We start from the raw sequence: 27,893 nt of genomic DNA, 5'->3' as shown, positions 1-27,893 counted from the left end.
TTCGCACTTTCCAATTTAATCACTCTGTAGATTTAACGACAGCAATCCGAAAGATTTAGAAATTTGAAAGAATCGAAACGGCCAGCGCAGACTCAAAATACTTGTCCAAAGATTAAGTGAACCGATCGTTGTTGTCGATTAGCCGATGTGGAAATGGTAAAATATAATTAAATGTTGTCGAGTGATTGACCATCGAATATTGTTGTCACGAAGATTCAGGATAATATCATACGATATATTACGACGTGAACTTTATTTCTCGATTTTCGATTGATCAAGATTCAATGATATGTTGTAGATTCGAAGACCATAAAATGCACCTTGTTATTTTGCCGAAGATGAAAGGTTTGAAAGACATCTTTTACGAAAAAGTATATTTTAAGTATTATAAGTAAGCAAAAGTATATTTTTAGGTAATTATTTTAGGATTAAATTGGAATAAAAATTTACATGTAAAAGTTAAATTTTTTCGTGGCCATTTCGAAAATCTATAAGTACATCGTGCATGGACATAAATCGCATCGCTATTTTATGCTTCACTGTTATTATTGAAGCGAGAATAAACTGTCGGCGGCGCAATCACCCGAGGATACATATTTCACTTGAGAACACTATTTTACGCGATGTGTTGATCGTGCCGACTCGTTTCGCGCCAGTTTTCAGAGTGGCACGATAAATCGTAACATCGAGCAATTGCGCATGTACACCGCAAGAAAATACACGTTGCTCAATCCTTTAATAGTTTTCGCGAAGTTTAACAGCAATAAGGGATAGGTAATTTCATTTTATGTTATTACATTTCGTTATTACATGTTAAATTTACATTCCCGTTTAATTCTTCAAAGGAACTGAATATTTTATAATGAAAAAATAATATTGACGAAACATCGTATTTTAACAAGTTTGTTTGTACTTTAAATAGAAACAAACGGTCCTTAATTAGATTAAATTCAATCCGTGTAACACGAAAAAGCTATCATCTACTCACAAATCAATCACTGTCAGACTCACCTCGCGTTCGCAACTATAATAACAATAATAATTAACTCGAACCAAGATCAAACTAAAACAGTAGAACTAATTAAGGTCAACGAGATTTGGTTCACGAGAAACCGAATAATTTGATATCAAGTAACAAGTAGTTGGTATAAAGTCAGTTTTATACATACTGGATTCGGAGAATTGTTCATCAGTGCAATAGCATGTAGCATATGTATGTACATATATAGCGTTTATTCGATAAATGACATTCCATGAACGACAATTAGTATTTAGGTTGATATTGTTTTCCTTCCGTAAGTAGGCTGCTAATATTCATTCGAATTCATGTTTGTATACACAACATGAATAGATTGGTTTACACTCTAAATCTCATAACGAGCAACTTACTTGGACATACAAAAATTGTAACCTAATCTTAACTCTATCATGAATTCAAGCTTACTCTTGACCCCTTTCACGTCTATATGAACTACTGTATCAATCCAGACTCGATCTAGAAGTCACATTCGACGCATATGATCCCACCATGAATGACGAATATTCGTTATTTATTTATTGTTGAATGGCGAATGTATAAATCCGCCTTTGCGTGTTACAACACGTAGCTTCGTCTGCGAATCTGACATATGAATTATAACCGTCTCGTTGCTCCGACATTGAGTCAGGGCCGCCTTCGATTAGTACGGCTCGTAAATGGATTTAATTAAAGGATCGCGGCCGCTCTACTCTATTAGCCGTATGAAATTCATTGCTTTTACGTTTCTTAAACTGTGCTCGTTTACGCGCATTGTGCTCAAGCAGCACGATGCTGGTACAACACGATGAAACACGCATTTCAGAGCGCATTTGTCAAATCGGGGTTCACTACTCTCGCACACGACCGGTACATCGTGCTGGAAATATGGTTAATTAAGAACGGGATCGCGCATTGCGAACAGGACGAGAGAGACTTTTCTTACGAAGCTTCGCTTCGTGCTTCGCCGCGCAGCGCCGGCCTCGAATGTAGGCAAGTAGATTTGGGTGGGTGCACATGGACACGTATGCGTGCAAGAGGGTGAGTAAGTAGCGTACGGACGCTTCTACTTAACAAGCCGCGCGAATTACGTGATTTTACGCTGGGCTGCGCGTTAAAAATGTCCGAGCACCGGCTGATATGTGAAATTTGTATCGCGATATAAAGGAGTTAATTCGACGAAGGAATACGTTCGAACGGAAGATACCTCTCCCTCTCTCTCTCTCTCTCTATTTCTCTCTCTCTATTAACTTATTAAATAGGGAGCACTAATTGACATTAAAAAAAAAATCGTACAATATCATTTAGTACTATAATACTTTCATATGACTAGAAAGCTTTGATACTATGAAAATGAAATGTAAAATCTGGTATGATTGCATTGGAAAATAAAGGTATGTATCAATACTGTTTGCAATCATTCTATATAGTAGAGAGGATCAATGAACTATTTCTTCCACAACACGTTAACACCTGTCTTTGCATAATTAAAGAGATACGATGAAAACCAATTTGTGAATACAAACTATATGATTTATTCTCTTCCGTGTTTAATAACCTTTTTTCAGACAAATTAATTACAAAAACACTGAAAAGAAAACGACTAAGAACCACATATAATTGCTGAACGGATTGCCTGTCGTGTTATCGCTGCGTTTCCCGTATCTAATTAACATAACCGCACACCGTGGAGCGGCACGTAACACGCCGAGAGTGTTCACAAAGCCCCCCATCTATTACCATTTACGCAACGGGTACCGATCAGACCGTTATGACATAATTTATTCGTTAATAAGCTGGTTGCAACGGCCGACGATTCGCCATGAACGAAAGGCGAGGGAAAACTCGGGGAAAACGCCGGGGAATGTTGACGCGCGTTACACGCCGTGCATTAACAACGAGCCGCGCTGTTAAGTCACGTTGTTAAGTCGCGTTGTTAAGTCGCGCGTTTAATTGAGGATACCCTGAACAACGGTGTAACCAACGAAAGAAACAGGTATAGCCGGCCTGATCTTGAAACGCTGCCGTTCAATGAATACCGAACTTTTTGCATGCGAAGCAACACTCGGTATTCGTCGTGCATTCGGACGATCCGCTCCTTCCTCGACCGAACATACGTAATTAGGTTATACATACGTTTCGACTGACCATCGTCAGTTCGTGCTCGATCCAGTTGATTGATGGTACTTCCGATTTGGATATTTTCTATGCACGTTTGACACTATGTAGGACCTTAAGCGTTAGCCTTCTGAATACTTTAGTATTTTTCCTATCTTTCAGTTAAGATATTGCTAGAAATATATTTTCAATCCTCTACTTTGAGGACCGTACAAATGATCTAGATGCTTTTATGAAACGAAGGATCTATGAATCAAATACAAAGGAGCAGTGCATTAAATACGACGTACGATAAAATAATTCGAGGGATTTGTGTTTTGCACGTCAAAGATCGATGAAAGGCATATTTCCTGTGCTTCAATTATATATACTACATTATATATCCTACAAATTAATCCTACAAATTAATAGGTTAATATTGAATTCTAAGGAAATCTAGAATTTCTTATCCGCTAACAGTGTCAACTTTAAAGTAGTTTTTATCCTTTTACATTTCATTAACTTCTACTTTGCTTCTAGGTAAAACACAAGTTTCATGTAAATGAGTACTTATAAATGCACATATATTTAAAATTTTTTATTTGAATACTCGTTCTCAAAAATATTTTGGCGATTATATTTCTCGAAAATATTTGTCCCCTGAAATAATGAAATATCTTATAGGGTAACAACTAGTTGATATAAACTGGCGCTATCATCATTGCGTCCACTGATAGGTCTTTTATTCATTGTTTATACAGATATGAGTTCAATTTGTGGCGAGCTTTGTACCCATGTATAGCGTTTAATATCATGGTAATAAAGAAACTTGAAGCATACGTTTATGCAAACTGGCAACTGTTTTACATATTTTTATTCGCGGAACGTGTTTCCATGGTTACACTCTACAAATTTAACGTGTATTTTAGAATCTTTTACTACGATAACTATTACCCCTAATAACGAAAAATTGCAAACCTGTCATCGTGAATAAAACAAATTTCTTTTTTTTCAACTACTTATCAGACTACTATCGGAATCCTTCGTTACTTATTAACTTGACATCGTGATATTACTTACTGGAAACTCCTAAGTAATTTTTTCATAATACACGCAAAAATACCACGTTAATTGATAACAAATTAGAAAAAAGAAAGATTGCATTTGGAGTATCATACATGCATCATAGGTATAATATGCATACGTGAATGCATTATTACATCAGTGAACGTATTGTATCAGGGAGCGCACGCTAGGCTGCGCAAGATCTAGGATTTTCATCGCGATATAGCTTACAACATTGAACAGGTCGATCGATCGGTTTTCGGTGGTACGTAAAGCTTTTCCCGGGCTAGGGAAGAAAAGGTGGTATCCCGCGCATTCCGGCGGTGCACGTGGCACGTACACCTACCAACGAGTCGCGTTTTATATCTGCCGGTAACGTTTGCGGCATATTTTATACTCGCTGACTTATGTTTAATTCAGCGGAACACCGTGGCTCCGTAGCTCGCATACGGACAGAGAGAGGATCGGCGAATGCGGGAAGATTGAGCGTAGATTGGCCGGGTCGAGGGAGCAAACGTCGTGAAAAAAGAACGGCCGGAACGGGTTAAAAATTGAAAACGCGGCAATAATTTATTTTCGCTAACATCCGAGCGCGCCTTCCATGTCGACCCGCTCCACGCCTCGAGCATTTCGATGCGCGATCGCCTTTGGTCTTCTCGCCCCTCTGACTTCTCTCACCTACCCCCATGTATTTCCTCCTTCTACGTTCGAATTAGACGAAGAATCTGTAGAAAAAATGCTCAACGGAGAAAAGATTCTAGATGGATGAAAACATTAATTGTATTGTATGTGATTTGCTCTTAGTTGATTTAATGGGGACTGACTGAGATTAATCCTTTCACGAGGTATCTCTCGTATCTTTTCACTGACAGTGAGATTCCCAAGAACGTGCTTGCCCTATCTCGAGCGACTTTACCTAAATGATCGGTCAACAATTCGATAGGTAAAATCCACGAAACATTCGCGACTCTTGGTTTATGACGTTTTTATTGGAGAGGTTCTGGTCGGGACTTTGCCATATTTGCGGTCGACCAACGCTCTCGCGCCCGATAAAGAGTCGACGGTTGAGAAAGAGCGATTCGCAGGAAAAGGGGATGACAAGATACGCTCTCGGAAACGTCTGGCTGTCGCAGAAAATTGCGAGCTGGCGTAGGAGGTTCTCTGGTCACAATTTTCTTCTGTTCGTCCCACGTTCCGCCGACTGTCGTCACACCCGCGCTTCACAAAACACCGGTGGGTGGACTGTAGTATTTGCTATATCGTCCGGTGCGTACTGCTTTAAATATAACGCACGTTACACGCTCGCAGGACACACGATGTGTTGTAGCGTGAATTCATGCTCGGATGATATAGTGACGTTCGCTCGAAAAGTCCGGATGATGAATTGATGACGCCGCGCGACGGTACTTCGTGCGACTCGTCGGCACTGTTTCCTTCGGATCGAGATCCATCTTACCGCGGGATGGTATTGTCGAGCCAGAGAATAGATGTCGTGGAAATTATAATTGGTCGGATAGGTTCTACAGACGCGTGAGGCTTTTCGAGAAATTGAGGTAGATCGGTGCGCCGCGGCATGATGATTTATGTCCCTGATATTTCAGACGACTTTGGAAAAGTTGTAATTGATCGACATAGCGATTTATTTCATAATCTGTATTGATTTTTCTGAAACGTATCATCGATATTTTATGTATATACTCATTTTATTATATCGTATACGAGTTCTGAAAATGTAGACTGTGCTATTTCTAGAAAGACAATCAATAAGATAACGGATTGGTGTGGTCTTATATCAATAGCTAGTATAATATGTGTAAGTGATTATAAAAGTGACCTAAGCCATATATTTTTCGTTTCGAGATATTTACGGTTTTGCGTCTGACGCATGAACTGAATTCAAACAACTGCAGCGGCTCAATTTCTATTACTTTGAAAATAGTTTCAGATTATTACAAATAGACACAACGCAAAGTAGCTGTTAAATCCACCTTTTTTTAGATTCTTGATAAGTCACTTTTATAATCATCCGCACATATAACATTTATAAAACCCATGAAACCTAATCTTTGCGCCAATAATATTATCTGTGTTACGTTATTACTTCTTTCTTCGTATTATTGTCGATTTACACGTCGATATGGATTTGATAATTGAGAAGTTTTGTTGATACAATTATGCTCGAATCTTAATTGCGGCATATGCATGAATCTCAATCAGAAACAATTCCTATCTATAATTTTATTCGCAATTATAAATTACTCAGAGAAATCATAGTTTGCAAATGCAACTACCTTATCTATACGTATCAAACTATTTTATTGTTAAACAATAAAACAGAACACCGATCCCACTTTGAATCACCCTAATCTACCACGGAGAGAGGAAAACATCCCTAAATTTAAATATAAAATTGCAAGATCATCCAAGAGAAATATAAAAGAACGTTTTGAGCGATAAAATCACAAAGAGGGTTCTACGAGGACCGTCATTCTCGTTTGATATTTTTTCACCGGGTGCTCGTTGTACCGTCTTACGAAAGTACGCGCGTATATGCATCGAATACGGCCCGAAGAGACGTTCACCGTCGTATTTTCTATCGTAAAATCGCGGCGAACACTGTCGCAAGAACGGTCTCGTTCGAAACAGCCGCGATACTTAGAGCAGAACAAGAGCTCCGCTCTACGATTGCATCGACATTGCGGAGGCGAATGTCTCCGCGACTGGACTATCGTTCCACCGACAACGATGCAATCGAGGGCACCGATCGATGTTTCCTGCGAGGCTGCTAAAGACATAACGTTCACATGTTTACGATACCTGGCCGCGACGATAATTCGCTGGGTAAGGGCGTACGTAGCCGCGCGAACGTATTATTCGCAGTTTGTTCGCAAGAATATGCTCGCGCGACAGGCGCGGCCTTATTCACCGTGCTGATACGGTTTTTACGAACATCGAACAATCCATGGCAAAGGTGTTACGTGTGTGTATGCGCCTTCGCAAAATTTCACACTCGTTTAAGTCTCGATTTTGTGTACGCGCGTGCGATTCCTCGGAGGTTGAGAATGACTTGATCTTTGGATTCGTGATCGAAAGGTCAACCGAGGTATCGACCGAGAATTATGAAGACAATACGTAGAAGAATCGTATATTCGGTGCGAGCTAGTATTTTGACTCGGATATAGCTGGATCCCAATTGTTTTATTCCAAGACTTTTGAGAAGATTTAACCTTTGCATTACGAAAATTAGATAAAAGGCGTTATCCATGTACCACGAACGTTCCATCGTGGATAGATTTTAGTAGAAGAAATTATTCGTAATTAGTAATGGCGCATTATTCATAAGAGTTAGACGGACAAAGGAAACTTGAAAGCCTATAGAATATATGATGAAAGTGGCCAGGAAGAATGTCTTTAGAATCGGTAGCACAATGCAACATTCCCCGGAACTCTCTTGAAATATGATATTTCTAGCTCACATTGGAAAGTAATATTAATTGCTCTCGTTTTTCACGATTCAAACGAGATGTAGACTGGCAACAAAGTAGCAGGGAAAGGCAAAGAAGATAAATGATACGGCAAACGCGATAAGAGTGTGAAGAAACAATAAAGGCCAGAAAAGGTGTTCTTGAAATATGATAGGCTAATAATATATCTTTGAATTGGATATTTGCGGTTTCTATTCTCTGTGTAAAGTACGAGTTAAACGAGAGAAAGGTTTCGCGAAAGGTCAATGCGAAAATTTGTGCCAGAGAATCGAAAGAAGTAAAAATAGAAAATCCTCCGGCAACTTGATATTTTCCGTATACCGTTCGAAAATAATTGAATGTCGTAACATTACATATTTTGGTACTGTCGTGTGCTATAAATAGACGGGAAGTAGCAGAAAAAAGATAAATGTAAAAGTTGGAGTGAAATTATTGGACTAGATGTGGCATAACCGGTAAGTGATATAAATGATTTACATTTTACTTTTTTCGCATATATTTGTATACATTCGTTATTTACAATTAATATTTATATTTAAATAATATTAGCATGCGATAAAGGATGCACGGAAAAAGGAGTTGTGTAGAAGCTGATGTGTATGAGGTTTTTAAATAGGGAGAAAGGTTTAACGAATTAAAAACATAAAAGCGTCGGTAAGATATGAATATCTGTATATTAAAAATTGCACAAATTCCTAGAAAAGATAATTCACATTTACTAATTTTTCCCAAATGTTTTTTCAACCATCGATTTATCCGTCTGTATCAAAACATTCTTCTGATACTTCCTGATATTTCAGACAATGCCGAAACAAAAGATCTAATATAATATCTAAAATATCTAATACACAGAGAATCGATATATTTCTATTGGCTATAAAGTTTAATTAATCGAGTGTCAACGCAACGAAAGCGAGCCATGCATGAAAGAAACGAAAAGGCAAACACGAGAGAATTCATGTCTAGGAAAGAGAAAGGGTTCCAGCAGGCGTTCCTGGAACGTGGTATGGATGGCATCCTCGGAAGATAATACTGTATAGCCGCATACGTAGACGAGTACACGACGCGACGATTGTGCTCGCGTAGTCCGGCATTATAATGGATTCAAACTAAGGGTTTGTATTGAGATATCAGTATGTGGCCGGGCACCGGTAATGGCCTCCTGTTCTAAGAACCCGCCTCCTGTGTATCCAGAGCAGATAGAATATGCACGGTACCTCTCTTTCTGCATGTGCAATGTGGGGTATAACTATCTATATATGTAACCGTGTAGCTGTAATCTCAGATTTCACCCCCTCTTTACCTTTCTAACGATGCAAAATGGATTTTAATGTCGATTATGGGAACGCCGCAGAACACTATAATTGAAATCACCGAAATCACCTCGAATTTAGAAGAACTTTATTCTTCCTACATTTAATAGTTTATATTACTGTTTCTGTAGTATTATTCGGGCAATTCGTAGCTAAATTTCCCTGTATCTTTACTCTTGGAACACAATTTTCGTTCGCAAGGTATCCAGATCGCGTCTTCGAATAATTAAAAAACATGATACCATCTTCAGCAAATTTCAAACATTAATCACATTTTACAAGAATAAACAAAAATGAAAGGGAAGATCTACAGCCGACGCTACGTTCCTAAAGTCTCACATTTCATAGATGTCGCGTGGAATCCAGGATTAGACTAGATCGAAATCACGGATCCTTATTGAGATATCAGTGGGTGACTGCGGCAATGGTGGGCCTTGATTCTCAGAAGCCGTTCATGTAGCGCGGCTCGCGTGCCCTTCTCGCTTCTGATACGCTGCATCGGTCTCTATCTCGGCATCATAACTTATAAACTTGCATTCATGAACGAAAAGGTGAGAGGGAGAGCGTGGTGCTGTAAATTCTGGCCGCGACGCCGTGTACGTGAACGTGTAGAATTAAAACTCGATACTATAACTCCTCGACGGATTTTTCTTTTTCCACCGACGGATCTGACGTTTACGCGTCGGCCCGCCGTTTGACTCAACCTTGATAAATATGAGTTGGAGCCCGCGCAATGCTAGGCTACAGGTGTGAACTCTTTCAGGATGCATTAAATCTTGCCAGGCGGAAGACGTCGACCAGAGGGATTCAACAGATGGACTGGCGGTGCTGCTGGATCAAGGAAATGAATTTCACCGGAATTTATTAGGGTTGCTGGAGAACGATCGCGTTAAGAGATCGTGTGAATGGTCGAGATCGGGATTATTCTGAGTCATGTGAGTCAGAATTGCTCGAGTTTGTGTGGATTTGTGAGAATTTGCGAGAAGTTCACGAGAAGAATCATTTGTGGAACGTTACAAAAATGTGATCAAGTTTAGTGGGTTTGAACTTAGAAAAATTTTTGGCAGAGAATACTGATACCTATTTAAGATAATAACAGATTCACGTTTTCAGATACAACTGCTAGAAGTAGTATTAACACACCAATTTGCCTATTATAACATTTACGTCCAAATATATTAAATTTCGTATCATCTTTGATACTTTCATATGATTATAAAAATGTAATGCTCTGAAAATATAATGCAATACTTGATTTCAAAAAACGCTTCATTGAAAAATAGGGGTATGCCAACACTCTCTGTAACCACTGCAATTCAGAGGCAGGAAGTACATGTTGCGACGAAGCAAAATACTTTCTTTACCGAATATCTTGAACCCCGTGAAAAATGTCGTAGATCTTTAAAAGATTTATAGTCTATTAGCTAATAGACTCATTCGTAGATATCTAACATTGATTATCATGGGGGGACATGGTTTTTGTACCCAGAGCGAATGAAGAGAAATAGAGAATGAAGTGCGGGAAGACAGGAGCACACGAATTTTGTAATGTCATTAAAAACAGAGGTCGCGGCGAGAGGTGTAGCATGGAAGAAAAAGAAAAATAAAGAAGAAGTGGAAAACAGTCACGAGCGGATGAGCCTCGGGTATCGTAAATCACTATCGACCTATTCTATTCAAATGAAACTCGTGTTCTCCCTCTGTGCAACGTCTTTTACTCCCCCCTACCGTTATTTCTTTCTCTGTTCGTACAATGTATCCATGGATTTTGTTTTACTTGGAATTCCTGCGTTAACGAAAGTATTAGGGACTTATCTGATATTCCGAGCTGGCCGATTACATTTGCGATTAAATTGAAGCCATTTGTTTTCATTAAAAGGGAGAGGACTAAACTATGTTGGGACACTACTAATGAAATCGCATAACCCTTTCATGGTTCACGTAACAAAATAACCTATGAGCAAGTTTTAATGTATCATATATAATTCATTGCGGTGTCACCTGTTAGTTGACCTCGTTATGTTCTTTAGGATATTTTCGTGTTTTTCTACTATTAAAAAATTTCTTACGTTTAAGGAAGATCTTTGTAAAACAGTACAAGCTTTTTTCTTTATTAAAATTATCTTAAGAATATTTTGTAAGATACACGTATAATCCTAGTTTTAGATATTACACGAATAATAAAAAGATATAGAAAGCACAAGACATACATATATGCAAAAGCTATTAAAAACATTCATGTGATCAAAATGCTAGTTACATAGTATGAGAAGGATCAACTAGAACCGATAAGAGAAAAACAAGAGCAGAAACGCGGCGGTATAATAAAGGCTGATTCTAGGACTGAGAGAAATCATCCACGGAAGACTTTCTAGCTAATCCAAAAGCGTCCGTGATTTCGATCGTCTTAAATCGAGAAAACGCGTTCTGCGCGCGTATTCAAATTACCACCACCACTGGATCGTTGGAGCGTGAGCACGAAAAATGAAAAGAACGAAGAAAAAGCTTTGAGAGTCCGTCCATTAAACGTACGTAAAGGCCGGCCCGTATGTAGGCGACTCGCGGACAAGAGTATCAAGCGGCCTAACGGTAAAGCCATGTATCGAAGAAACTCGGTTGCTGCACGACTGCCTACGTACTTACCTACCAGAGACACGTACGTATTACGTATATACCTTTGCATTAATGTGCGTGCTCGGGTGCGTGAGCACGGTCACTTACGCGTAGAAAATTCAACCAAACAAGAAAAAAAGCTAATTAGCACGAACGTTAAATCTTCGCGTACATATTTTACGATCTTTGTAAAATAATGCGAAGGCTTAACTAGACTAACATTTATACATACAAATATATGCGCACCAGTTAACATTGCTATCATCAGCAGCTCGCTTTGATTGTTCTGGAAATTCGTAAAATTCTTGAAATGTGATTCGCGCGTTGACCTACTTTGTTTCCGGCGAAATTTGTAATATAGTGTAAAATGTAAAATGTTGCAGTTTACAGAGACTATTTATATAATTTTTAATCGCCGATGACACATTATGTCGTTAAATATTCGTATTTTTATCATATATAGTACATTAATTAAAGTTTACTTACTCGACGAATTTTCATTCACCGAAACTGGTCTTAAGATACATACATCTACGTTATTATCTTCGACTAAACAGTTTGGCAAAACGACGCATAAAAATAATTATCACACTTTAATAACTATACGATTTTTCAAGATGAGAAAAATAATTCTTGCGAAACCTAACACTGTACCGTGTAAGTAATATCGTCATCAATCTCTATCATTACGAACACGTTAATAGTATATATATATATATACATATTTATATCATAGAAAATACGTAGAGCTTAGTGACATGAAAAAAAGAAACTCCATTATCAACTTCCGTAACAACAGAAGAGTTTCCTGATAATTTTCTGATTAATAATGGGATAATAATCGCAAATGTCGTAACAAGAATTTATAAAAATGTTCTTTGTCTGCGTTTGTATTCATCCATTGTAATTTTCACGATTTTTACACTGTATAAACTAGACAGTACGCAAGAGAGGAAACGATAGGTACAATGCAATCTCGAACGTTTGAAAAAATTGCCGACATTGATATCCTTGGCACGCGTTACGTGATTAACAAGCTCTTGATGTTTGCAGTTTCACGTCTAACTCGAAAACGCATGCATTCGCGGTTATAAAAGTAGAACGAGGGGAAAGCCAATTACCGCAAGCGTTTCATTCGTACAAGCGTGAACATCCTCTTCGCGTTAGTTGCACTATCATGAAAGTTAACAAACAATTTGATCGGTGGATTCGATATCCGACGCCCGATATAATATGATTAACAGGAATCAAGGTAATAAGAGTTGAAAGCAAAGAGTTGAAAGCGCGGATGACGTATTAATTATTTTTACGGAATAACTCTGCCGAAATATTTTGAAAAATTAGATTTTAGCAGAAATGAACAGGAAATCCCATTTTGTACGATAAAATATATGATTTGATCTAATTTTAATGCAAAATTTGTACAACCGTTAATAATTGTACGTAAAAGTTATATTTTAATATATGTAATATTTGACTCGCGTATTAATCATAAATGAAATTTAATTTTTATAATAATACATTCTTATTAGATTGTCCTAGATAAAATCAATTTTACCATATGGTCGTAGTAAGCAGAACGATTGAGAGAAAATTAACGAGCGATTATCACAATCTTTATTAATTACTCTTGTCACGCGTCCACGATACCCGTTACGTTTAATACTAGAAGAGAAAAATTCAACAACAGAGACCCTTGTAATTACGAAACCATCGAGGACGTGACACGGCTGTAACGCTCGCGACGATCGTAAACGAAGGTTACGAGTTTCCACAGACGTTAGCGAATTTTTCACCGATTATTCTTTGCCTTTCCATCGAGTCGTACGCGAAAATAGGATTTATAGACAACTCGCGAACGCGTCAAACGTTTCGCACGATCGCACGTGAAAAAGAAAGGCTGATTATGATTATCATTAGAGGGTTTCACAGTGTAAGAGAAAATATAATCTCCACGGTATAAGCGCAGTAATGTTAAATGAACACCTCCAGGCCGCGATAAAATGATGATACTTCTAAGAATTTGCAAACTCTGAAAATATTTTATCGCGCCTAAAAGGACATGAGCGATAATTAATTTTTCTGAACAACCACGTTGCATGTGTTTTCTTAGATTTACATAATTTGCTTAAGGCGTTAACCTTTGAATACTGCTGATTCGATGTTATTAAAGTTTGATATTTTCCAAACTGCCAGTATTTATGTAATTAATTTTGTTCTTCCGCAATAAGCAATTTACCAACATGCACAGTCGAGTAGTTGTATATTTTCCTTGATAGTAATGTTATTAAACCACTCGAAGATTTCTGGTTTCTCGGTGTTTGCGACTATTAATTTATAAATAAAATCAAAATTCTTAAATGTATGCAACGAAAAAGTGATATTGACGAAATGCTAAAAACACGTTGCCGAGTAGAATGACGAAACACGGCGAAATATGTATGGCATTCGTCAACGAGTGAAGAAATTCCATCATAGCATGGAGATTTTGCTGAACTTTCTTTCATGAAAACGGTACCTACTCGCGCAAGGAAAACCGTTCTAACAAAAACAGCGCGTCGCCATAAAATGGTAAAACCACAACACACTGTGGTAAGTATGACATGGTAACTATTTTGCATTAAGGCTGTTGTGAGAATAAGAGAAGCAAGCGCAACGATATCTATTTGCTTCTAATCATCCACTTTATCGTCCAATTTCACTAAGGAAATTAATTTAACAAAATTTTAAAATTGAAGAAGGGAAGAATGCAACCACAATTAAAATTTACGCGTGAACTCGATCGTCATTAAAAATGTTTTCCAAATACCTTTTCTAGTGCTTTCCCCCTATAATATCTGCGCACAAAAAAACTGGATGTTTTTTCGAAATTTAGAAAGTCGACTTTCATACAATCGCTGTAGTCCACCTACCAACTAAGAGTTAATAGAAAAACCTTGTCCTTTCTACTCACGTACGCTAATTTCAAACTAAACGTTGTTCGTCGATTACGTACTGGCATTCAACTAATAATGCCGCCCATTACTATTCTGTTCAGGTCGTGGCTTGAACCTTCGTCTCTCAGTTCGAGTACGAAGACGTAAAAACAAAATCAGAAAAGCAAAGAAAACGGGGAAGGGAAGAAAAAGAGGAGAAAAAGGAGAAGAGGAAAAGGTATACGGAGGAAAGAAAAAAAAGGAAAAAGAAAAGAATGTTAGTTTTGTAGCAAGTATGGGACAAAAGCATGAATGGACGAACGGTCCCGCGACGATTCTTAATTATGTTTGCATGACGCGCGAGTGGTTACGGATAACGTTAGGGCAGACTTGGGTAATTGAAATGCACCCGCGTAACACGGTGTAACAGCTGCTTATTGTTCCTCGTTGGTGCATGCACTTTTGCTCCTTCTATCTTCCTCATCCGGATGTGCGTGAAACGGTCGCTGCTATCGCGGAATCCGGTCGCACTTGGACGTCTTACGTTCGAACGTCACAGAACATTAACCGTAAGTATTACTCACCGACCTATTCGCACGCGCATATTTGAGGTCTGGCTATTTACCTATATGCTTTCTAAAGATGATACAGACTGCAAGAGCCGCGCGCGCGTCTTGCATCACGAAACTATTCATTCGATCAATTAATTGATTTTCCAACGTTATTAATGGTCCTTTCCTGACGCTTGGAACGTACGAGGGCTGCTCATTAACCTCGATCGGCTGGTGTATCTCGTATATTTCGCACACGTGTTCTGCGAATATCTTTTTTCACGTGATATAATTATGTTTGACGGTCAAACGACGCATATCGATAGGTAAATTCATCTTCAGTGGCGAAACGTAAGGTTTACGATTAAAGCGATTGTGGTAATCGATTGCTTGAGTTTTGAAATGGAACTTGAGAACATTACACGACGATGTGATGCAATTATGTTTGGAAAAATGAATGCGGCAGACAAGTTGTGTAGAAGGTTCATTAAAATATGTTGCGACCATTGTTTCTAGTTTAATTAGCTTAGTTAAACTATGAGAGAATTCACTCGGTTCTACGAAGCATCCTACAATTAGTAGCACAATCACACAAGCTAACAGTAATTGCAATGGATTTATGAAATTTTAGTTGTAACGATGTAAGTTGGAATTATTCTATTTGAAATACATACATATTTAGGGAAATACAATCTAAATTGGAAGAGAGAAACGTTATTTTAGAAGATTTGCTGGCTGACAATGAAAGTTATATCTATTATGTTAATTAAATATCGAATGAAAATTCTAAAGTATCTAGACACGAAATTTTCTAATATTATCTTGTATTATACATATTTCTTCATATTTCTTTCCAGTCAATAAATTGCTACTAGTAGCAACGGATGTAGGCATTGTTACATAGAATATCTAGTAAATTAAGCAAAACTATACTTAAGATAACAAGTAAATAATTATCTCACGTAATTATATGTACTTACTAAGTAATAGCGAACTGTTCCTAGGAAAGAAATTATTCAGTTATGTATAAAATATAGTTTCTCCGCCGAGAAATTCGCCGTTATAAAAGTTTGAAATTATGCATAAAGCCATCAAACAACTTTTCTAACATAGAAACCGCTACAGAAAACACAGAAAATTATAAAACCAAAGCTAAACGAAAGTTAAATACTAACTGTTTAGTGGCTTTCTTATAATTCTTTCTTCTAATCTAAAAATTTCATTAAAGCAATAATGTCCACAGTATATGTTTATAAGATATTTTAATCAACTGGTAGTTTTTTAAAATCATAACATCTATTAGACACTACATATAGTGATATTCCATCGAAAATGGGGAAATTTTCAGCGTAATAAACAACTAACCAACGAAGCATATTTTACAAACTGAAACTTATATGAAGCATTTATTAATTCTGGTATACGAGGATCGCGTGAAAGGGATAAAGCAACTAGGAATGGATTTGTTAACATCGAATTAGCGTCTGAAATCCATTTATGAGATGCATCCACGCGTACGCGAGCGTTTTGCTGGGGTCAATTGTCGGCAAGAATTCCGTGTAATCGTATAAGATGAAAAGGTGTACGTGTAATAAACGAGGTGAAAGTAAGAGACGGGCGCCAACGTAGTCTAGATCGAGACAACGAAACCTTGAGTGTATCACGATTCGACGAGCAACAACGTTTCGTAAATGATCACACGCGGTATTAGACGGTATCTTATCGTCGTTGATTCCTGCAATTCCTTAATTAATAACTCTGTTATCTCACTATATACGACGCTGACAGATACGAATTTACCGAATGACTGAATAAACACACAAATGGAGAGTACGAATTGTCCCCTTATACTCCTTTGATAATACGAAATTATTATTAAACTTTTCATATTTTTTAACTAGTTTTCAATATTCGACATTTTGAATCGACAGATACCCAAATTACCAATATCTAGAACACTGCATCGTGTCCGCCTAAAGTCCCTAACTATCTACTTTACCACCTCCATTGATTCCCAGTAGTAAGGGTCAACGAAAAATGCTCGTCCACTAGAACACAGACATTCCACGCAGCTCGAAGAAGCTATCGCGATTTATCGTCGCTTAGGACATAAGCATCGCAGAAAATAAAGTGGAACAACGGTCCATTCTCGCGGATCGGGTATTAAGAGCGTGTGCACACACGAAGCGAGCAAATCGTTCTGCAGGACGGGAATCCCCGGGAGGTAAGAGCGTTGTTGGTGCGCTGCTTGCCGCGGCAACAAAGTATATTTTAAAGGCGGTACCACGAGCCGAGCGGAGAAGAACGGACGAGGTTGAGCGACAAGACAAAGAATATCAGCTCGTAATGGCCGCTGTAAATTTCGCGTTACCGAGGCCGAAACGATACACCGGCCGACAGACAGACGGATGGACGTTCACGTACGACACAACGCGTAAAGGGACACGTTCAGTTCCAATGCAGTGGGGAAGAGATTGTGAGAAACGTAAACTGAGGACCATCTTCTCGTAATCTCTACTTTCTGCCGAAATCCATCGACCATCAAGGATATATCTCGATTCGTTAACTCTACCATGGCCCTCGGATCATTTTTAGTCATTCCTGTTTTCCTTTTGTTAAAGGATTCTCTATTTTTCAAAGAAATAGTAAGTTATCATTAACGTAACCTCTCCTATTAGGTACTAGAAGTGGTATTTAACGAATAAAATGATAAGGAAAGTTTCGTTTCCTATAAAATTCAAAAATGCTTTTCTCGTGGAACAAGAAGGCGGTTGAGTGGAAGAAATTCCAACCACCATAACAGGATTAAGTAGGAATAATTCCCTGAAGGCGTTGCACGGGCTGCGATAATTCCACGGCGAAGGACACCCTCGAGAGTCGGCTTCTTGGGCGTCTTTTTGCGAACAAGTGTCACATGGACGCAATGTGGTTTTTCTGTGACGTATATTATCGATACATGTTGAAGATATTGGGTTTTGTGAGAAGTTTTTCGAACGACGTTTAATGTTAGCGTCAACGTATGGTAACGATATGTTTAATATAAGGAGGAAGTGATGGACGGATCAATCGAGCTTTTGAATAATGGAATCTTGATTACCGTAATTATGTGTAATTACAGAAAATTAACATTATGATGGTCCATGTTCCATATTTATTTAAGAAATTAAAATTGGTGGTATTTTGGTTAATGGTTCCTTGACTGGCCGTGTTCGGAACTTGATAAATTGCCCATTTAAATCATTTTATTTCTGAATAAAATATATCTTAAGATCCCAAATACCGATTAAAACATAGTATGAATATTATTTCAATAATTTTTTACTCGGCATTTAATATATTACATGCAAATATTCAATTATATGCGTTTAAACAGCCGAACTAGAATATATAAAATAAGTAAATTAATGAATAAGATTGAAATGAATGAATTAAATTTTAATAAAAAAATATATAGGTACTCTGCAACAATATTGCTAAATATCGAAATCGTAATTGCGTTTATCGTAAATTAACGTCAAAAATAAACGAATTACACATTCAATTCGCCAAACTATCTCATCGTATCTTTATCACGATTTCCTTGCAGCTAATATCCAGATATATCGCTCGTATTCATGAAACTGGTGTTTCAATATCATTTCACACGCGGAGAGTCGTGAGAACTCGCGTGTTTTCAAGTTCCTTAGAAGCTACTTGCTGCTTTCTTTCTTTTTATCGTTCTCTCCTCCTCTCTCGGTCGAGCCGATCGCCGCGCGTAACTTTCTCGATGCGAACCGGAGAAATATCAAGGGGCGATCGACCTTTGAAAAGTTGCCTTTCGAAAATCGGCACTCTCTAGCCTCGGCAAAGCCTCGACCTCGCTCGATTTATCTCTCTACTCCGCGGCATATAAAACGCCTGTGTATTGATCATTACTACTATTTGCGTCAATGCTGACCACCCACGTGCACGCACCGAACGCTGATTAATGCCTCCGATTTCGGGCTCCAGATCGTTGCTAGATCGTTGTAGATCGCGGCGGGCCGACACGCGAGCTGGCGTCACTTTTGCTACACGTACCGACGTACCGCTCGATCGTAACGGTTGTGCAAGGCCTCGCGCAACCACTTTTCAGGCCTCCGCGATACGGCCTTTCTATTGGTATTTAAAGATGCCATTGATATTCGTCAGTCAGCAATAAAATCGGGCGTTAGCCGATTTGATTTATACGAATAACGACAAACTACCTTACCGCATTTCATTTGATGTGGAAACAGGGAATTTTAGCAGAATATTTTTAATCGGCTCTGATAATTATATTAGCATATGACACGACAAACATAATAAATATAAATAAATATGATAAATCCAGTTTTGTTGATTTTCTCATCTTAATGTTATTTTATAACTAAGAAACAGTCTGTCAACAAACATAATTGAAAATGATAGAAGATATAAGCCCGTTAAAAGTAACATACAAATTAACAAATTTTTGTAAAAAAGAAACCTAAAATACAGCTATTAAAACGAACAATATTTTAATATCGTCTATAGTTTATCATAATCTTTCAGTAGGCATTATAGTATTATGACAAGCAATATTTTTAAAATTTGAAAAATACGCCTGTACTAAATATCACGTGATCACTTTTCAGACCTTGGTCACATGACCTTCTTATTGGTGTCTAGAGATACCATTGATCTTCGGTGTGGTTAATACCACAAACTCAGCCAGCATTCGAGTGGATTTATTAATATCATGTAAATCGATACGACTTTTCGTTTTGTCTTGAAATCGGAGCGATGATTTGCGAATTTCGTATGGAATAATGGGTAATAAATGTTTTTCGAATTTCATTGCTTCCAATAAAAACAATTTCATTTAAATTTAAGAAATTAATAATGTTTGACTATGAAAATTGAAAGGCGATATTTGTGTAAAACTCAAACGATAATAAAGCCTCGACTATTATACTTTCTCGGATCAGAATTATATAATTCTAAAGTACACGCTAGATTACGTCGGTGATGATAACTACTGAAATGATTCTCGCGAGCGTTAATTTCTAAAATATGTATTTCCAAGTAAAATTAGATACGAAAAAAGAGTGTCAGGAAGCGAAAGTTATGAACACATTTCTTTTACTTTCTACATAGATCCTACACGTGCTAAAAAAGTCTTAAAATACGCCTGAATTGCAAGACTGCTATTTATTGAAAACTGATCCCTCATTCTTTCGTTTACTTATCAAGCGAAACAGCATTGTTTCGTATCTTTTAACAATCATATTCAAAGCATGTATAACGACTCTTGTAAATATTCTGATCAGTGGTATACGTATATCGATGTATGTACATATATCAATGAATCTAGTGCTCGTAGAACGAAAAATCGACAAATCTCACGTATGTAAATCGGCATTGTTCGCAGGACGTTGCAATGATCGCTGTATTGTGCCGTATGCGTGTAAATCCGTGCAACCCAACTGAAAAGTTCGCAACGTTCGCCAGAGAACAAAGGGGGTAGACACCTGAGTAGCACGCGGGGAAACGCGGTTCCGTCGGTGCACTTAAACATTTTTTCGTTGGAATAATACCGGCGAATTCTTTGGTCCGTTTGGCCCCGAAGCAGCGTAAAGAACGGAGGGTGAAGAACGAGCAAAAGGGCGAAAGGGGACAGGCGCGATGCGGTTCCAGGAAAGTCGAGAAGGTCACCGCGAACTCTTTCTCGACTACCAGAAACCAATGAAACAATGAATCCACCGAAAGAATCCACTCGAACTTTCGTTCTTACCATTACTTTACTCGAACAGATGGTATAAAAATAATTAAAAACAACGATCATACAACTGTGTCAATTTCTTAAAAAAAAAAAAAAAAGAGGTTCAATATTTTTATTTTATTTTTATTTTGATATTAAGATACTGATTAGTTAAATCTATATATGTCAAGTTTTCTATTATCTGTAAGTATTGTAATCCAATTCGTATCTGCTCTCTATAAAATTCGACTAAAAAAACATTTTACTATAGGCATAATTATCTTTTATGTATAAAGCAGCAAAGACCGGATTTAGATAAATCGTTGGTATTTCGTGAGGCAAATAAAATTTTAAGCGACATACATTAAACAAAACATTTAATTCGAAGAAGCATCTTCTGATTTAGAGATGAGAAATAACTAGGCTCCAGCGTCTTATTCAGAACGCCTACTTGGTCTTTCCTGTTTATATAGCGCCGCGTGTCTTCAGAGTCTGACAATACCTTTGTGGCGGCACTCGACAGCACAAATACCACCACTCAACATTAACTAACACCGGACAACAGCAGCGCAGTGATTAGCGCCTTAGGTTACGAACGTTCGGGACCTGGGTTCAAATTCCGGTGCCCGTAGTCCGATTTTTCTTCCACGACATCTAAATAAGAAGAAAATACAGCAGTACCCCAGCAGCGACATCTACAGCCAGCAGCCTACAATTATCACGAACAACACTTACACCTCAGCTTGTTTACGTCGCGTCCTCTGAATACCATGGAAAATTCACTACTTCTTTCATCGCTAATTTCTATCTTCTTTTCCTCATTTTACCAAGCGGTGCTTTCTAAGTATAAGATATAAATTATTTCTCTAAATATCAAAAAATGAATTATTACGAATATATTTGATATTCTTATGAAAATTTCCCTAGTCCTCTTATTTCTGAAAATACAGATTTCTGTGATAAAACATAACATTTACCATTTGTACTACTTTTCCCTGAGCTCGTGCATCGTCTACTCAGGATCCAAATCGTTCGAATCGCCGTTCGAATTCGGTCACGCTCAGCTACGTGCAACTCATTCAAGGACTCCGGTTATATCGTTTATCAATACGGTCTAAGAGAACTCTATTAATAAACACCGCGATTTTCTTTTCCCCGTGCCTCGACAACGGTACTCCTCTACACTAAGACGCGCAAGATCGTAATTACAATCTCGCGAGTCCAGTTATATAACAAACGCGTCTAACGTTTCGATGTTGCGTATCTCTTTTGTTCCTTCATTACGTACTATGCGTCTGTTTGACACTAACTAAAATGTTAGACAAAGGTCAATACGCGAAAACAAGCTACGCGGATGGCGTTCTTCGCATCTCGTGGTGACGCGGTACGCACCGTGAAAGCGCGATCAAAAATAAACGACGAAGAAAAAAACACGAAGTCGAATCCGCAAAAGTCGCGTCATGGAAACGAGTCTGGTGCAATTACTACGAGGCCTGCTATCCTCGGACCAGGAACGAACGACCAACCACGCCCTCGCTAATGCGAGACCGGGACAGGATTTCGAATTGCCTCGGCAAGGACATCAACTATATACAACACCCGACACAAAGACCGGCTAGTGAGATTTTTAATTACACCCTGTTTACGTGGTCAGCCGCGAGAGAGTATGTCTGACTGCCTGTTTGTATGTCTGGCCAGCTCTAACCGTCTCTTCTCCGACCAACCGATTTATGATGCACGAACGCTATTCACCATGCTTAACTCAAGTTTCGACGATCTGCTTTTCGGATAATTATCCGGGTGATTCACGGTTGTTCGTGAACATGGAATTCCGCCAAAGATCCGTGCTACGCAGAAAAAGTTGGGTATGGATATGGTAAATCACGGTATGATGAAATAGACTTCTTTTTGATGTATACTTTAGGTGTAAGAAAAAGTTTTGCAAATGGTTGCGATGAACCATGATCGTGTTAGATCGTTTTGTATTCTATGGACGGACATTCGTGATGTTGCAAACATATATTATACGTAGTTTAAAAATATTCATTTTTCAAATTCAGGATCTTATTTATAAATACGATATTTAAATAAAAGGTATATCAAACGAAGGTCGTATGAATCAGGAAAGTATTTTCGCTCTTAAAAATCGTAACGAACAACGTACGCACCTGTGTTGTGTCTCTGTTTTATGAGTAATTTTACGAGCACAATAAGATACAATCTTCATTATAGGCAAAAAAGATAAGCGAAAGAAACTTGTACGGATATTGTGAAAGTGTTAGAATTGTATATCTATTTAAAACCGTAGAAGGTAACACATAAAATAATAAATGATAATAAATTAAAAAATAAAATAATAAGTGATGTGTATCGAATTAAATGATAATATGATAATAGCGGATACTGAGAAAATTTAATAGTGCGTATTATGACGTAAACGCTTCAATGCTATCACGCAACATTACCAAAAGTCTAAAATAGGGTTAGGAAAAGATGAATACGTTGTAGGAATCATTACCGTTAGATGTACATGCAAAATGGATCACTGAATGTACTAACGTTAAATATTAATGTATAAGCACAAATGTAATTATAACTACCATGGTAAAATATTGCGTAAAAGAGACTGACAAAACTCGATACACACCAAATCGATAAATCCATTACATAAACACAAACAGAGTAAATACTTTATTATTCTTAAAATTTCCACATTAACTTTTCCAATGATTGATCGAGTGCAAATGTCGAAGTGAATATGGAATGAAGTATCGTATTCAAGAAGAGGGAATATTTTAATAGGAACAACATTCCGTTCTAACAGTTCGCTAAATGACTTTAAGAAGGCTGAAAACATCGATAACGTACAACTAGGCTGACTTTAAAGAAAACTTTATGCGCGCAATTGGAAGACAAAGGTGGTAATGCAGAATAGCGAAATTTTAGATATATCTAATACGTGAATATGGTAATGTAAAATTCATGTCGTCGGGCTTTACAGACCTCTTTCATGAATACATAATTCTATTACAGAATATACGCATTAACCACTCGATGAAATGGAGAACAAAATGATTTGAGAGGCGAGATAAAACAAGCCCACACGTGAAATAATTGTCAGCGATATAAAAGCGGAACAACGATACAAATTTCCTATAAGTGACATATAGAGAACTGTAAAACAGAAATAGGTCGAACAGTTACGCACAGCTCGAGGAAGAAACTTCAAAGAAGAACTGCAATTACGTCTTTTTCGAGCGAAGTAAAAATAAGTTGTGAAAGCGAAATTCCTGACCGCTTCTTATTTATTATTATCTGATATATATACTATACTATTACCTGCTATTTACAAAGAAAAAAAGAAAAACACCGACGAGCAACAAACAATTTTAGCGACTACATTACACGTCAAGTTTATCGTCAAGTTATCAAGAATGAAAGGAACCAGATAAAAAGGAATGGATTAACCGTTCTCCCCTATCAATTCTCACCTACCGCTTTACCTCGATTTCGTGTACATAACCAGATAAAAATTCTGTATGCTTTGAAAATATTCCGAATGTCATGTCAACCAGAATATTATAACTGAAAGAAAGTGGCAATTTCTATATCGAGTATCCTGAGGAAGTTTTAAATTAATAATTAAATTTTTTATCGAAATGAATTATCTGTTTACTCTGTTTTATCCTGATCGAATAAAATAACAAATTAACCAAATTAAATATTGCAATTACAAAAGTATAACAGTAGGGAAAACTTGACCTTAGTTGATCGAGAGACATCTAATTATGTGATTATATTATGACCGGTAATTGGTACAGTCGTAAAAAAAAGGCATCTCCTAATAAAATTTCGAGACAGAGAAACAGCACATTTTGCTTCGTTTTTACTGCAAAATTTTCCATTACGTACCAGCTGAGTGAATTTCTCGTATCTGACTATCAACTGTTTAGTTGTAGTAGATTCGAAAGTTAGCCTTCCACGCGACCGTCTCCGACTGTTTGTGTCTTTCTACAACAGGGCCGTATCTAGTTAAACAAACTGGGACAATGCGTTCATAACAGCGAAACTGCATTTTCATCAATCTGCGCGAAAGATAGTTGTATTGAATAATTTCAATTATATTCAACCTCGATGAAATTGTAGAACAAACACGTCTATTTAGACTCGTAAGAAATTATGAAAGAAGAACGCGACGTTCATTTGCATAAAATTCAAAAGACACTGGATGTATTTTGAGTGACATATTACTCAAAATAATTAATATGAATTTACATGTAGCTTTTGTTAATAAAAGTCTATTTTTTACCAAAATAGAATTTATGAATTATATAATATTAAATGGAGTATAGATTTACAAATATCTTCAATTCGTAACAGCATTGATAATGAATTATGTTAGTCGTTTAAATGAAGCTCAATTGAATCATAAAATATGTGTACAATTACTTTAGAAAGAAGTACACTGGTAGAAATACTAATAAAAGAACACTTTAAAAAGAGAAGTACGAGTAATGAAACTGCAGTTGTATGAAAATGTTACATTAATCGTAAAATTTCTAACGCATATAGCAAAACAAATGATGATAAAAATTACGTGTTTGTACTTTATATGCAGTTATATATTATTTACAATACGCATGTCTGTATGAGCACGAAAACGTTCGTCGCGGAACAAAAATATTATGCAAGGTGTTTCCTAGAATCCTGCCTTTTATCCATCGGTGTAGATATTCCAGTCAGATAAATTTATCTCGCTGATTTGCAAATACATCTCGAGAAGCAGCAATTTTAGAGGCAACTAACGAAAGGACAGATGTTACGTACGGACACGACTTTAATCTTCGCGGAAAAATTATCCGGGTCCTCGTTGACAGGTCGACGACGTTTTTGCTCATTATCGTCAACCAGCCGGCTTAGAATGGCATTTCACTTATAAAACACCCGTTGCCTTTAAAGTGGCTCGCTTAAATTAATTCTAATTGCCGTGCGTACGCCTTGCGTGCAAATAAGTTTTACCTCAAAGAGCCTCGAGAGTTTTGTCAGAATTCACTATTAAAAATCGCGTGAGTCCGTTATCCTATTGTTTCCGGAGAATAGCTAATTTTTGAGAACAATCATTAGTCAGTAAACTATAATATATTTTGTAACGTTTTATTAATTTTGAATGATGTTTCATTATCCTAGATTAATTAAAATAGATAGAAAGAAAATAAATTCTTCTTTTTCTAGTAAAAAATTTTAATGTTGTGTTTATTGTTCTACTGGTTTGTAGCTTATAATTATATTTCAGTTGAAATTTTATCTTTTATTCTATCTTATTATACCTTATTTTATTTTATGTAATGAAAATATATTGTTGTACATTTTGAGTATCGAGTTAATGTATCAGTTAGTTATAGCATGTAGTATGGTAGCGGTTACAAAATTTGCGCTTAATTATAATTGTATTCATGGCGAGGGTACTGTACGTTTAAACAGTGTCAGCTTTGGCGCGAATTCTCTCTCTACTATTACGTACGTATTCAGAACACGACATCTAATTCAAAACATTACTTCGCATACAATACAATTTCTTAAATCTATTTTAGGAAAAGGTTTACATTTACGATATTTATATTTAAAATTTGATAGTATATTTGCGTTTTTTTCTGACTGAGTAACATTATAGCCCAACAAAATTTGACTTTCTTGAAATTTCAATATGATATTTACCTTTACTAACCCAAGAAATATCTTATAAATGAAATACAATTCTACATTCCACAAAAAGTTAGGTAAATAACAGGAAGTAATTGTATAATTAAGATTTATTCGATTTGAAATAGCTATTCAGACGCAATATACACACGCTCAAACTGTTATTAAACTTATCTATCCACATTTTATAGCTCGCAGTAAGTAAACAAAAACAAATAGCTCACCGTCTCCACCATGTCGAAGCCACCACTGTATACCATCGTCGTATTCGTCGGTTATTCTCTTTGTGCTATTACACTTTTGACGATTTTTTTTCCGTCTGCCAATTGACGCTGCCACGAAGGGTAGCAGTCGATCTCTCGAATCGAACAGAGAGATCGACTCACTCGCTAGAGTGGCTCCAGTCTTCACGTGAATGTAACGCGCTATGTAAGATTCGCTGTATCGTTTTCTCGTCCAATTTTTTGTTTTCTTCGAGTCACTTATTGTTTCTTCTCTTCACCTTGTTCAGTCTCTGTCTCTTTCTCTGTTATGTCTCGTTCGCTATGTTTCCTTGCGCGTTTACTAACCTCCTCGACTTCTTGAGGACTTCGTTTGCCGCGTGCGACTGACTGACTGACCGAACAGCGAACGCGCGGTCGCCGCGAACGAACTTCGAATTCGAGCGTATCGAACTTAGCCGAGCCTAGCCGAGTTTCATCGAACACGACTCGACCTACTATCGTGCGCGCGCCTCTCTCGCGCGCCTTCTTCGCAAAACTTCCGACAATCCTTACGTACTGGCACCCTCTGCGGAGCCGATCTATTCCTCTGGGTCACTTAAACGATTATCTTTAGAAGTTTCCTCTTCCTTTTTCATATCCCATTCCTTCAAGACGTCCAACCGTCAATTTCAACGTGATAACCTCGAGAAAGTAGCGAGTACGGTACATTCACTTGACATATTCACGTGTTTTTGAGGTTCTGTCAACTCACATATCACTTGATTTTCAAATTTCTTCAAATTACACTTATGTTATACGACAATTACACGAATTCGAGGTAGGTGAAGGTACTTCTTCAGTTGATTATAACGATTTATACGCGTGGCATGTCTCGAGTCACCTTTGGTATGACTGGTCTGAACGAACGGCGCGGGACGAGTTCGTTCAAGCCGTCGACACGACCTACTAAAGATTCCTGCGCATGCGCAGTATCCTCTCCGTTTTTACCGATGATTCTACAACCGTAATTTCTTAACAATTTCTTAACAATTTATAATTATTAATTATAATAATTTATGAAATAAAAAAGAGATCAATCTTTTAAGATAAGCATTAAGACTTCATTCCAACAAATAGATAGTTTAAATAGAGTTATACTTAGACAATTACAAGCATCGAAACAAAATGTTATGACG

General features: G+C 37.3%; 1 protein-coding gene across 2 annotated transcripts in view; it reads right to left on the bottom strand.

Annotated features, from left to right (window-relative positions):
• Window positions 1–27,672, bottom strand: part of LOC126918362 (DNA-binding protein D-ETS-4) — a 63,522-nt gene extending 35,850 nt beyond the window's left edge. For both annotated transcript variants that reach the window (XM_050726185.1, XM_050726187.1), the window contains exon 1: window positions 26,719–27,672. In XM_050726185.1, coding sequence (XP_050582142.1) covers window positions 26,719–26,754 — 36 coding nt within the window. In that variant the 5' untranslated portion in view covers window positions 26,755–27,672. The remainder of the gene's footprint in view (window positions 1–26,718) is intronic.
• Window positions 27,673–27,893: the final 221 nt, after the last annotated feature.

This window comes from Bombus affinis, chromosome 7 (assembly GCF_024516045.1).
Source record: "Bombus affinis isolate iyBomAffi1 chromosome 7, iyBomAffi1.2, whole genome shotgun sequence".
Taxonomy (NCBI): Eukaryota; Metazoa; Arthropoda; class Insecta; order Hymenoptera; family Apidae; genus Bombus; species Bombus affinis.
The sequence above is the reverse complement of the archived record's forward strand: the minus strand, read 5'-3'. Positions and strand labels throughout refer to the sequence as shown.